Source organism: Felis catus, chromosome B1 (genome assembly GCF_018350175.1).
Source record: "Felis catus isolate Fca126 chromosome B1, F.catus_Fca126_mat1.0, whole genome shotgun sequence".
In the NCBI taxonomy this organism is placed as follows: Eukaryota; Metazoa; Chordata; class Mammalia; order Carnivora; family Felidae; genus Felis; species Felis catus.
In genome coordinates, this window is record NC_058371.1 from 163,681,402 (window position 1) to 163,695,955 (window position 14,554).

Genomic DNA, 14,554 nt, shown 5'->3' on the forward strand with positions numbered 1-14,554 from the left:
GAAAAATAAAAAAATAATAACAAGTAAACTGTGGAGAACACACGCGGCACCACAGGACTGGGCCCAAACGTCGTTTGGTGAACAACAGCTCGTGCAGCACAGGGCTGACGCCACCGGCATTCTGGAAAAGCTTTCCCTCTGAGCAGTTTGTCATCATTCACCACACCTAAAATCACTAGTCTTGCCTTGATACATTTGTGCCTTCTTCCAACATCAATGCCTCTGTCCCCATCACAATGGACATACACTAAGGTGACAAAAAAAAAAAAAAAAAAAAAAAAAAGATACGAAGGACCTGGACAGACTCTTTGCAACAATATAATCATCTGACAAACTGATGATCATGAAGGATTTCAATGCATGTGTTTGGCAGTGATGCCAAAACATGGAGGAAAAGGCATCAGACTCACAGGACCGGAAGCTGAACAGCACTCACTTACTCCTGCTCTGCCAGGGTGCCAGCCGGCAGCTCGCAATCACTAACACCATCTTCTGCCTAGCAAATAAGAGAAAGATATTATGGATGCACTCACGGTCGGAACAGTGACATCTTGCTGGTGACCAACATTGCCAGTGGGGGGGACTTGACTAAGTGCGAATGACCATAACTGGAAAGGCTCAAAATTCCTGGAACAGCACAGTTGAGAGATCTCACAGCAAACATCTCCTAAACAGCAAAATGGGAGACACACTCAGGGGGTTCTGTGACAATGATCCTAATGGCAGTCTCTGCAAAGGAGTCCCAATTAAAAGTGAAATGAATCTTCTAGAATGCCATGAGGCAGCCATCAACATCATGGGCAGTTAAAAAAAAAAAAAAATTCACCTTAACAAATTCAAGGAGTACGGCAAAGACACACAGAAGCTCCTTAAGAGAATTTAAATAGTACACTGTCAACACCAACCCTAAGACCCTCTGCTCATAGAGCACCAAGGAGCGAGGGACAGATTTCCGCATCTCAAGGTCAGAATCTAAGCAGAAAGTGCCTTGAGAGAGACAGGCAAGAGTCACTCAGTATCCCCGAAGGCCCATCAAGGTTAAAGGAGAAGAAACGAAACTTTCCTTCCTGCCTACTCCTGACCCAAAACGTGTAGGTATATATTTCATGCACTTGCATTCAACGTAAGATAACACATTAAAAAACAATTATATTTTTCTAATAATAGGAACCAAACAGGTTCTATACACCAAAGATACACTAACTCCCTACAATACACAACTAGATTCTGCCTTGCTGCCTCCTTAAACACAGATTTTTAAAAAGCAGTTACAGATGAATCAGGCCTCTTAGCGGTGCCGCGTAAAACCAAAGGAATGTATCTGAAGATCTGAGGAAGTTATGTTTTGTATATGGAATAAATGCATTCCTCAGGCTGAAGTCTAACAATAGCTAACGTAGAGAGTAATGAAGTTCTATTAAGGTCTGATCTAAAGTTCTAATACATATACTTTTAAGAAGCACTCATGTTTATATAAGACTGTTCCAGGATAGGTCTTCTTGTAAAATGTGAAGATTAGTCATTTTTTTCCTTAAATGGCTCAAGTGACTTAAGAAACAATAATAGAAACAAAGCAATTAACTGCAAATATGTAAATGTAAGTACGGTATTATAAAGATGAATCTTCTAACATCTTTCACATCCAGTATCCAGATATGCTGTATCAGAGGCCCCCAACTGTTCCAGATGATCTAGTTCCAATTTTCACAAAGTGTTCACAGCTTAAGACTTGTATGTGAAAAGGGGGATGGACCTTGAATTATTAAAATGATGAAGGAAAAAAGCCTTCAAAATAAAACAACTCCCTAAAATTTTCGAGACAGCCTTTACCAGATGAGCTCAAGAAACAATATATGTGACCCCAATTCACAGACATAGATGGCAAGAACCAAGTCGGAAATCGGTGTGTGAGACCCAAAGGCCTAAACTGAGAACGGAAGACACGCGTCCTGCACTTCTCGCTTGAGACCACAAGGATTACAAAAAATAAAGAGAGAACGCAGTCCTCCTCAACACAGCTACCTGAGATAACAAACGTAAGGGAAAAATAATGCTAAAGGACTCAAAGCTTACTGTGATTCAGTTTACAAAACTGACAATGCAGTAAATCAGTTTTTTGAGCGGGAGCTTTTTTTTTTTAATGCACATTAAAAACAAGCTAAAAGTCCAAAAAAACCAAGAGTCCCCTCTCATTGGGAAAAATGAAACTAAATAATTATGCTCTTAGAACTTACCCAGCAACTCACTTACAGATAACAATGTTTGCAAGGCGATTACTTAATTAAGCTAAACTACTGACACTTCCTTTAGAACAAAAGAAAAAAAATCTGCCAACAGGCACAGTCTCTCCTTGTCATTTTATTTGGCACAGACTGTATTACTGTAAGCACTATTCTTGGAAAACAAGTCATTATTTGAGACTTGAGGTATGCAGACAACCTAAACAATGCCCGTGAAGAGTAACACAACAACTATTTGCAATTCTATGGGTAACTTTTACGAAAAACTTAATCTGTGCCAGAAACTGTTGTAAGTGCCTTAAACTCATTTAATACAACAACCGTGTCAGGACAGGCATTATTATAATCCCCACTTTATAAATAAGGAAACTGAGGCACGGGGCACTAAATAACATGAACCAGGAAGTGTGTGAGTCCAAGCCTGAGCTCTTCACTGAGTACCACGTCGCTTCCCTGAGAAGGAACGAGGAGAGAGGCTGAAATACTGAGGCATAGGGTCCAATTAGCTTTACGAGTACCTGCTGGGCAAACCTGGGTGTCCACAATAACCACAGCGTAATCTTAAAGATAAAACTGACCAGATTTTCAGGGTAACCAACCTGGGATTAGATGACTACATATTCTTCCTTTCTTCCTGCTTTTGTCCTCGCCCAGGACAAAACCTTCTGTTTTCTTCCTAATTCACAATGAAAACATGAGAAGTGGAGCGTGTGTGTGTGTGTGTGTGTGTGTGTGTGTGTGTGTGTGTGTGTGTTGGGGGGACTGTGTGGAGAGGGAAACTAGACAGACACACTGGTTAAGAAGTAAGAAATTTATTAGGGGAAGTGACTCAAACCACCGCAACAGGTGTAGGTTAGAGTTGGGTGGGATTCTCTGATAAGAGGTTGCTGAACGAGGCCTAGGAAAACTTTCCTTAGTAAACTCTATGAGTGACGTGCTCAGTCACGTCTAATTTGCATGGACAGACATGACTCAGCTGCTATTTTACCGACAGGAAGACGACACAGGAGCTTTGATCTGTGGGGCTCCCTACATCTTCCCGAAACACCCCCTCAGGAGTGGTCACCGAAGCGCTGGGAGCCTGAGGCCGGCAAAGCGCGAACAGCCAGGGAGGCTGCGGGAACCACCTGCGGGAACCACCCTGTCGCCCAGTAAGCGCCGCCGTGAGAGCGCCTCCCAGTAAGAGGGGCTCCCACCGGGCTCTTCTGCCTCCACAGAACCCTCTGTCACAACTTCCTAAAGCTTTAGTTTGAGGACTGCAAGGGCAAGGACTCCCCCCCCGGAGAAATCGCCCGCTGCTCCCTGCACCCCCGCGCCTCACAGGGAGGGCCTCCCTGCTCTCCACCTGGCGGCTCCTCCCGACTCCACTTTCCTCCCCACCCCGTGTGGATGCGCCTGTGTTGGTCTAGGAGGCCTCTCGAGTCCCTCTGCCCCCCACGCCCACAGCCTCCTCACTCAATCTGCCCCTCATCTCTCCTTTCTGCACCAAGTCCAAACATCCCGCCAGGGGAAGGCCAAGAACGCCCGCTCTTCTCAGGGCTAAGACGCTGCTGCTCTCAGGCCCTCTCAGCCCCACATCTGTCCTCCTCAAAACTCCGAGGTGTCCACTCGCTCCGTGACTTCAGCACGCTACCTGCCTCTGCCACAGAGAACGGAGAAAAATCAAATTTAACGGACATTTAATAACTATTCCCAGATCAACAAAAACTTACTGTAGTTTTTTACCTCATTCCATTGGTACAATCTTACTGTCAATAGGTCCTCTGTTTAAAAAGGAATCAAGAGGTTCCCGGGTGGCTCAGGTGGTTAAGCGTCCGACTTGATTTTGGATCGGGTCATGATCTCACCGTTTGTGAGATCGAGCCCTGAATGGGGCTCTGTGCTAAGAGTGTGGAACCTGTTTGGGATTCTCTCTCTCTCTGCCCATTCCCCGCTCACACTATCTCTCTCAAAACAAACAAACTTAAAAAAAATTAAAAAGGAATCCAGAAAAAATGGCTGTTTTATTTAAAGGAATTCATACAATGATATTTGCTTGTATAATAATACCTACATCGAAGACAAAACCCTTCCACATAAAAATACTCAGATGAAATCCCACTTGTATGGAAAAACTGGCCACTTCAGCCCCTGAATGTATGTCCCACCATCTTCCTCCAACAAGACACCACAGGGTGGTGACAGTTTCCAGTCAGGGAAGGCGCCGTGGCTCCGTGAGAAGACAGTGACGTGCACCACAGGGGCGGTGCTTGGGCCCTCCTGCCGTCCCCTCCTTTCTGGCTCAGTCTCATCACCTACGTAACAACAACACTGGACCAAGCGGCCTCTTATGCCTTCTTTCAGCTCTAAAGCTCCACAATTCCACAGCATCCATAAGACTAAGTTCAAGTCAAAGTAAAATTAGGAGAAAAAGAATGCAACTTTACAGCCAAGCACTATTTTTAATTGGCTACAAGGTTTGAAAGTGAGGGGAAAAAACCCAATCACATCCTCAGGACTATAGTCTTGGTGGAGAGATGTCAAAGAGCTCATTTTACCACTTTCTGGTATTGTACTATAATTTATTTCCTGGCACATTAAAGTATAAATGAAAATATTTAACATATGCCATTGTTATTTACAACAGGGAATATTTAAGATGTTAAAACGATCAGAAAGTTTCACTTCTATTAAAAGTTCGATTTTTAAAAGGCCTGCTGTGTTAGTTACGCATTATTACCTCCAGGAGTCATGTTTTAGTAGGAAAAAAGAAAACGTTAGAGGGGGGAAAAAGAAGAACTTGGGTTCTGCTTCTAACCAAGATGCAGTTAGAAAAATCAGATTTCCCCTTTCACTTCCAACAACCAGAAAATTGGACTGAATATATGAAGTGATGCCTCTCACACACTGGACAACGGACCGTGACCACTGAGAAAAAGGAGACAGGAAGTAAGCCCTACGGTGATCCCAGCTCACTGTTGGGATACCCCTCTGAGGCCAGAGCACAGGAGGGGGAACCCAAACCAAGTCCAGCAGTCTTGCTGAGTTGGAAAAGACAAGAGTTCAAGGACACAAAGGTGGTTATAATTTGTAGGACAGAATACCAAGGTGGGACCTACACAGAGGGGGATCTAGACATTTACAAAGTGTCTCCCTAGTCACTGGCCAAGGACTGCTCTGTGTCTGTGCAAGAGGAAACTGCCTGAGTCTGGGGAAGGAATCGCACGGCAAACAAGCAGGCAGGGTTCCTGCAGGGTTAGGAAGCCCCTGCATTCCTACCAGCTACAGTGAAAGGACCTAACACACATGGCCTGGGGTAGAATCCTCAAGAAGAGTCTTACGGTGAAGCTGAATCACCCCTAGACTGACAGCAATCTCCAAGTAACTATAATTATACACCAGGAAAACTTTTAAATCAAATCTTATTTAAAGGAATACTAGAAAACCCTGGAACCAACAACATAAAATTCACAGTATCCAGCATCCAATCAAAAAACAAAGAAACAAAAACTACTAGGAATGTAAAGAACTTGTGAAATACGACGCATAATCAAGATAAAAATTAAGCAATAGAAAGAAATCCAAAAACGACATACATGATGGTACCCGAAGATAAAGTTGTTAAAACAACTGTTATAAACATGTTCTAGATATTCAAGAGGTAGGAGATATTATCACACAATGAGGAGAGAAACATAAAAAAAGGCTCAAAAGGAACTTATAAAGATGAAAAACTACAGTACTTAAAATTAAAAATACACTAGCTAGGATTAACAGAACTAGACACTGCAGAAGAAAAAAGATTAATATTAGTAGATGTAGCAACAAATATTACAAAGGGGATGGGGGGGACCCAAAAAACTGAACGTGGCATCACTGCCTTGTGGGACGGTATCGAGCATCTAACATAGGTGTAACTATAATCCCAGACAGAGGGCAGAGGAGAGCGGAAAAAATGATGAAGAAACAACAGCTGACCAACTTCCCAATCTAATGCAAACTATATGTCCAAAGATTCAAAAAACTAAACAAACCATAACCAAAATACATATAAGGAAAATTATGCCAATGCATATCATAATCAACTTGCTGAAAAGCAGTGAAAAGAGAATAAAAAACAAAACAAGACACGATGTTCAAAGGAACAATGAACATCAGACTTATCAGAAATTATACGAGACACCAAGGGAGAGAGATTGTTAAAAGTACTGAAAGAATATTAGTCAATCTAAAATCTTTTACCCAGAAAAGCACCTTCTAAATTGAAGGCAAATTAAAAACTTAGAGAACTCATTACCAGAAAAGCTGTACTATGAAAAATGTTAAAGGGAATTTCTTGGGTAGAAGGAAAATGATACCAGGAAGAAATCTGAATCTACACAAAAGAAATAAAGAGCACAAAGACGGTGCATCAAAGATATTTTTGCCTATTTAAAGCAAAAATGGTAACAATGTATGCTATGGGTGAATGTCTGTGGCTCCCCCAAAATTCGTATGTTGACATCCTAACCCCCAAGGTGATGGTTATTAGAAAGCGTGGGCTTTGGGAAGTGGTTAGGTCACGAGGCTGGAGATTAGTGCGCTTATATAAGGAGACCCCAGAAGCTCCCTCTTCCTTTCTGCCATGTGAGGTTACAGCAAAAAGACAGCCATTCAAGGATCAGGCTCCAGGCAATCACCAGATACCTAATCTTGCTGGCAACTTGATCCTGGATCTCCCAGCCTCCCTTCTACAGAAATAGATTCCCACTACTTAGTCTCTGGTATCTTGCTGTAACAGTTTGAAGAGACTAAGTAAGACAATATATTGTGAGATTTATAGCATGTGTGTATATATATATATAAGTAAAATGTACAACAGCAGCAGAAAGTATGGGAGGGCAAAATGAAAGTCTACTGTTATAAAAGTTCTTCATTATACATAAAGTAGTAGAATATTATTTGTAGACTATGAAAATTTAAAGATGTATATGTAAAGCCTAGAGCAACCACAAGAAAAATGAAACAGAGATGCAGCTATTAGGACAATAGTGGAATGGAATGATTAAAATGGAATCATTAGAAAAAACAAACAAAACTCAATCCAAGGAAGTCATGATAAAAAGGAAAAAGAAACAAAACAGATAAGACAAATAGGAAAAAAATACTATAGGAGATGTAAATTTAACCATAGCAATAATTACATTCAATGTACATGGTTTAAGCATCTCAATTAAGACAGGTATTGTCAGACTGTGTATATGGTATCTGTAAGAAACTATATCCTACCTGTAAGAAACCCACTTTAAATAAAGACACATGGACAGGTTTAAAGTTTTAAAAGGATGGAAAGAGATCTATCATGCAGACTTTAATCAAAAGAAAGCAGGAATGGCTTTATTTGTCTCAGACAGAGCAAACTTCAAATTAAGGAATATTACCAGAGATAAGAGACATTTCATGATGCTAACATGTCGATTCTTTAAGAGCATAGAACACCATGAAGTACACCTAAACCTAGTTAGTATCTGCTTCAAAATCCATGTTAGAAACAACAGGAGGAACAGAGCTGGAGAGCTTAACAATCCCCTCTCAGTGAGGGGCAGAGCCTAGCAGGCAGACTTCAGGAAGGATACAGAAGACCCGAACAACACTATCAACCGACATGACCTGACATTTATAAAACACTTCCCCGAACAGCAGCAGAATATTCATTCTTTTTATGTGTTTTACACATAACACATTCATCACAGGAGACCATTCTGGACCGCAGATGAGGTCCCCATACCTCTAAGTGAACTGAAATTACACAGGGTATCTTCTCTGACCACAACAGAATTAAACTAGGTATCAATAACAGGAGGCTTATGTGGGAAGTCCTAAATACTTGGAAAATAACACCAACAACACACTTGTAAATAACCAGTGGTCAAAGAGGAAATCACAAGGGAAAACAGAAAACATTTTGAACTGAGTGCAAATGAAAATACGTACATCTCAAATCTTGTGGGATACAGCTAAATACACCAAAGCAAACCAAAGGATTCAATAAAAAATCCATCTTAGGGGCGCCTGGGTGGCTCGGTTAAGCATGCAACTTCAGCTTCGGCCGTGATCTCACCGTTCGTGGGTTTGAGCCCAACGTCGGGCTCTGTGCTGACAGCTCCGAGCCTGGTGCCTGCTTTGGATTTTGTGTGTGTGCGTGTGCGCGCGCATGTGTATGTGTGTGTGTGTGTGCGCGCGCGCGCGCACGCACGGCTCTCTCTCTGCCCCTCCCCCGTTCACGCTCGCTCTCTCTCTTGCTCTCAAAAATAAACATTGAAAACAATCTTTTAAATCCACTTTAGAGCATATTTTAGCCAAACTGAATCTATTTGGCAATGATTAAATATGCGTGCTTTTCACCTTCCATAAAGGGGCTTATTAATTCACTGGTAATGCTCACCAAAAGCAAAGACCTCTGCTGGCTGTTACTGGGGATGCGAAGAAAGAGAAGACACAGTCCCTGGCTCGGTCTGAGAAGACGAACGCCTGTCGTACCCAGACGCCACCCAGACGCCACGGCCGAGCCGGAGGAGGTCGCCAGGGTATGCAGCGAAGGCGCACGACCCCCCAGGACAGGAGGACCCGGGAGGCTGGGCCCAGGCGCCCGACGCAGGAGAGAGCTGGGAGAGCACCAACAGGACTCGGGCAGAGGCCCGGAGGGACGAAAGGCAGAAAGCAGAAAGGCCAAAAACGGCGGGCGGCAGGTTCAGCTGACTGGACTTCCCCGCAACACAGGCGCCGTGGGAGAAAGGAAGCCTGGGGTGACCGGCAGCCTGGACTTGAGGCCAGAACCCGGGTCTGAGTCCTGGATCCACTGCCGCGGACAGAGTGACCACGGTGCAATGTGTCTGCTTCTCCGAGGCCCACTCTCCTCCACCGTGAAGTAGACCGAAAACGCCCCTGCCTGTCACTCGAGAGGCTGCAGAGCAGCTGCAGGGGGCGCATGGGGAAGCCCCACGTGAGACCCGGGCACCGGGAACTGAAGGCTTCGCGGCGCCGGAAGGCGGCCCAATTGGGGCCGAAGGTGGAGGAGTGGCAGGCACCCTGCTAATGTGATGCTGGAGGGGACGTGACAGAGCCCGGGAATAAGGGGACCACAGCAGCGCAGGCAAGGAGAAGGAGGACCGAGGGCCTCGATCGGATCGGCAAGGCTGCGGTGGAAGGCGCCACAAGAGGCGAGCAAAGGAGTCCTCGGGGCACAGGCCGCGCTGACGGACCACGGCCGGCGACGGGGCTACGGCAGATACGTGGGCAACTCTGGCCCCCAAACAGAAAAGCTGGAAAACAGGGCTTACTTTGGTGAGAAGGTAGAACGCTTCTACACAAACTTTACCAAACAGGAAGAAACAGCTGACTTTGGGAGGAAAACGATCTCGCGGGATGAAATACTTAATCCTACAAACTGTGTATCTATTCTAAAAGCATCTGGCAAATAACTTCTGCATACGATTACGCTAATGCCATTTAGTGGAACACTGTATCTGAATTTCACCACACCATTTCTGACATCTATAAACTTTCACGGGTTGGGATTTTATGTGAAGGTTACGAGAAATGCAAAAATGCACAAATGAGGACACCACAGAGAACTACTCATGTGCTACCGCAGATGCACCAGAATTCACCGTCGGGTAAACCTCTGGTGCGGAACTAGCAGAGCCGAAGCACGTAAGCAGTGAAAAAGACCAACATGGTGGTAAGAAAAAAGGGAGTCACCTGACACTGAATTCTCTGCTTTAAATCACAATCGATCAATCAAGCCCAATGCCCTGAATGCACCAAACACACCAACTTAACAGAAAACACGACACCGCTCTTGAATGGAGTGTGACCGTGCGGGCTGTGGACTGCGGGCGAATGAACACAATGCCAACTGGTGCCTCAGAATCCACTGCCTACGGTGACGAGGCTGAAAAACTGAGCCTTCGTTCCGCTCCAGGAGAACCGCGGTCACACACTTAGCCCAGCCTCACGATGTGACCAACAAGATGCTCACTTTTCAAAATGACGACTGGAAATTAGGGTTGAATAATGTTCATTGCAATTAGCTTAGGTCAGAAATTCAAACGATTTCCAAATACAATACAGGAAGTGAAACAGAATCAGATCTGCAGTTTACTCCAATAACTCAATGGGTGAAGGTTTGTTGTTTCAGGAGAATGAAAAGCTTTTCTAAGCCTATCTAAAAGACATTTAGAAAAGTGTCTATTACATGCCAGTTTATAAATTACTTCTCAGCCAATAGCAAGAGCTATTCAAGGTCTGGCACCAGAGCTTTTTGCTAACAAACTACATTTTTGCCCAGAATCAGGGTTAGTGTAGAAAGCGTACATGTAGAAAGAAATCCTAACTAGCACCCTGGGAGTAACTTACTCAACCTTCTTTGCTTGCAGCATGTAAAAACAAACCTCAAAAGGCAATTAAAAAAAAGGGGGGGGGGAGGGCGGGAGGAGAGGGAAACATCTGGATAGGCTCCAGAGAACTCACCCGTGCAAAGTCAAATGCATATCTGTAAATAAGTTTAAAGTTTGTAGAATCATTTAATAATGATCTTAAGTAATCCAAAGTATTTCTGAGTTTTTCTGTTGTATCACATCTAGAAAAACAGAATAAAGGCAAATTATAACCTGAGTTTTTTACTTAACTGGGGCAGTAACATGAAACAGAATACCAAAAGACAATAAAACCCTGGAGTTGCAACACATTCATGATGACCCATTTCCCTACGTTTTTGATTTTTAAAAATTTCAAATGTACAGAAAAACGGAAAGAATAATGAACAAGCACCCATATACCCATCCCCTCAGTTCATAACACACATTGTCACATTTGTGCTCTCATGTGCACTTTTTTCCGTACCACTTGAAAGTAACTTACTAACATGATGACACTTCACTCCTAAACACTTAAATACCATCATCACTCCTAATATTGTCAGTGTAAACTTTCTTAGCTAATATACAACCCATATACAAAGTTCCCCAGTGTTCCCTCAATTTTCTTCACAGATGCTTTTTCTTGATCCAGGATCCAATCAAGGCTCATGCATTGCTTTTAGGTGTCATATCTCCTTAGTCTCCAGAAGGGTGTCACCTCTCTTCTTTCTTGACAATGCCATTTTTGAGAACGGTTGTTTCGTAGAATCTCCGTTTGTCAGATAATTTCCCTCTGATTATACTTAAGCTAAATGGTTATGACAACGCTGCTTGTGAGGCCCTTCTCAGTGCACCCCATGAGAGGACTTGTAACGTCAGTCTGTCCCATTAGGAGTCACGGTAAATGGACTCATTCAGTTAAGGTAACATCCCCCAGGTTCTCCATGAACAGGTATTTTCCCTCCTCTGAAACAGTATGTAATCTATGGGATGATATCTTGAGACTGTGAATCTTGTTCCCGAACAACCTTCCATCCGGTGGTTTTAGCCTCCACTGGTGATACCACCCGAATCGGCTTTGCATTTGAAGATGCAAAACGGTGATTTTTCTGACTCTATCACCCTTACCGGCTGAAGTTATTCTATAAAGAAGAGTTCTACTCACCACCTTTTGCGTTTTCTGGACTTAGGGATTTTTGCTTTTTATTCAGTGTTACAATCTTTTACTGCCTTTATTCTTTTTGGTGCACAAATCGTCCTCATTTGGGCAGTGGCCCATTCAAGCTGGTGCCAGTGTCCTTCTGACATGTGCCATCAGTCTCTGAGCACGTCCTTGCTTATGGTACAAGATATTCCAGCTCACCTTGTACTTTCTCTACCCTAGACTTGAAATCAGCTATATCTCCAGGGAGCTTTGGTGATGAAAACCTGTTTTTACAGATAAGGGACACACTGTTTATTTTTCCTAAGGAAGCAGACTGATTGGCTAATTTTACAAACTAATTTTCTGTTCCTCATATCTAGCCCTTAAAAATGAGAACCAAGAGTCACCATTTCCATCAGCAAAATCAAAGCTTTTCAATGCTGGACGTGCTTTCTTGTGTTCCCCTGTAGGGCTTTCACCTACCACTAAGCATAAGTAATACACAGTAAAAGTATTATCAACGTAAACAGTTTATATACTTTATAAACTAAAATACCGTTCATACGTTCACATCATAGATCAGCACACTGATCTATCTTTAGCAATAAATTTGTAAAGGTTTCTTTTTGTAGCTAACTACAAAATAGTCCCCATAATCTACTGAGATAATAAAACACCTAAAAGTCAAAAATTAGAGTAAATGTTTCACTTCTATGAATCTACAACAATTTAGAATGTGCTGTATTTCTTCCGGATGTTTGAAAACTAAAAAAGATAACAATTAGACTGTTTCAGAAGTCAGAAAAGGTAGGGGCGGCTGGGTGGCTCAGTCGGTTGGGCATCTGACTGCGGCTCAGGTCATGATCTCCCAGTTCGTGAGTTCGAGCCCCGCGTCGGGCTCTGTGCCGACAGCTCAGAGCTTGGAGCCTGCTTCTGATTCTGTGTCTCCCTCTCTCTCTGCCCCTCCCCCACTTGTGCTCTGTTTCTCAAAAATGAATAAATGTTAAAAAAAAATTGTTTTAAGAAGTCAGAAAAGGCTTCTTTAAGGGACTGAAATGTTAGCTAATGGCTGAGAGCAGAAACAGGATATTTCTGGAGCAGAGGGTTTTCCAGATAAAAGGAACAGCATGCGCAAAGGCCCAGTGGCAGAAGGGAGCATGCCAAGCTCAAAGACTAAAGAAACCCACTGTGACCAAACGGAAGAGAGTAAGAGGGGAAGTGGTTCCAGGATAAGGCTGAAAGGGAGGTGAGGCCAGGCCATAAAGGGTTTTGTGGTCCATACTGTTTTTTGTTTTTTAAATTGAATCCTAGAAACACTGGAAGCCATCTCCAACCATGGGAGAGACCACAATCAGGCTTGCATCTTGAAAAATACGCTCTGAATCTCTGTGGAGAAAGGCTGGGGAAGAAAAAAAAGAGAGATGCCGATAGCCTAGTTAGAGATCTAGCGCCAACCCCCAAAAGAGGGCTGGTAGAAGCTAACAGGGCACACGAGAAAGCAGGAAGTTGGAGTCTAGGAGGCAGGAAGGGAGCAGGGCCTTCTCTGCACTGGGGACTCTACTGTATGGTTTGATTTTTTACTGTATACATAAATAACTAATGATACTTTATTAACAATATGGCAGAGGGTCAAAGAGGAGAGAAACCAGCTAACCCTAAAATATTTAAGGCCGAGGTCTCTCCTCTTCACTGGAAAGGAAGGTTAAGGACCAAAGCCACAGGAAATTGGCCAGATTTTGGCAGGGGGTTTAGTTTAGTCCTGTCCAATGAGAGGAAGAAGAACAGATGTCTGTTTCAACAGATTCAAGGGCAGAGAGCACTCATTTAGACATCTGCTACATAGCTAAAAGAAAATAAAGTAGCCACAAGTCTTTGGGTAGAACCGCAAGGCAAAACGGAAGTTCGTTAGCATGCCTGGGAGTCTAGCTCCCACCCTGGCAAAAGATGTCCCCTGAAAGACGTTTTCATTTGTCTTAAGACGCTCAGAGATCCTGTCTGGAGTATAAAGCATAAAATACCAAAGTACAATTTTCACTTCACGTATGTAACAAAGACAGTTACACATGTTAGAGCTATTACCATCAATAAAGAGTTTAATCTGCTTTAAAAGGGGCCCTGCCCCGGGGCGCCTGGGTGGCTCAGTTGGTTAAGCGTCCCACTTGACTCAGTCATGATCTTGCGGTTTGTGAATTGGAGCCCTGCATCAGGCTCTGTGCTGATGGCTCAGAGACTGCTTTGTATTCTGTGTCTCCTCCTCTCTCTGCCCATCCAATGCTCATGCTGTGTCTCTCAATAATACATAAACGTTTAAAAAAAAAAAGGGGGGGGGGAGGGCCCTGACCCACAGAGCCTCTGGAGTGACCCCCAGCAGGCAACACGCCTCTGAGTCACCCGGTCCGAACTACAGGTTGCCATCTAGTGGCCACTCAACAAGATCAAGTGAAGAAACTGGCTGGTCGGGAAGTTGAAGCAAACCAGCCCGGGACTTCAGGAAGCAGCCACATCTTCAGCCTCCCCCCTGCCCCCTCCCCCCTCCCCACCCCAGCTTTCCGGTGTATCACACGTAAGAAAACTCCTGTTACTTTGAGTGACATAGTGCCACACCGCTCAAGAGCACCGTTTTCCAAAACAAAACGTGGCCATACTGTGGGATCATTTCTTCTGTGACTTCTGCTCCTGTTACAGATTCAGAAGCACCAGAAATTGGGACAATAAGCACCAAAGGTTAAAACCAAAAGGAGTTCTCCATTCCCTGGGGAAAGGCCTTCACCCCTTCAGTTAGCCAAAGGTAT

At 43.8% G+C, this 14,554-nt stretch overlaps 1 protein-coding gene across 9 annotated transcripts in view; it reads right to left on the reverse strand.

The window, feature by feature from the left end:
• The window catches only part of DCUN1D4 (defective in cullin neddylation 1 domain containing 4), an 87,196-nt gene that overhangs the window by 7,429 nt on the left and 65,213 nt on the right, over nt 1-14,554 (reverse strand). For 8 of the 9 annotated variants that reach the window (XM_045056391.1, XM_019829511.3, XM_023253117.2 and 5 more), the window contains one exon: nt 10,731-10,839. In XM_045056391.1, coding sequence (XP_044912326.1) covers nt 10,731-10,839 — 109 coding nt within the window. Of the gene's footprint in view, nt 1-502; nt 668-10,730; nt 10,840-14,554 lie in introns of those variants that run through there. The other variant, XM_045056392.1, reaches the window with a different exon arrangement.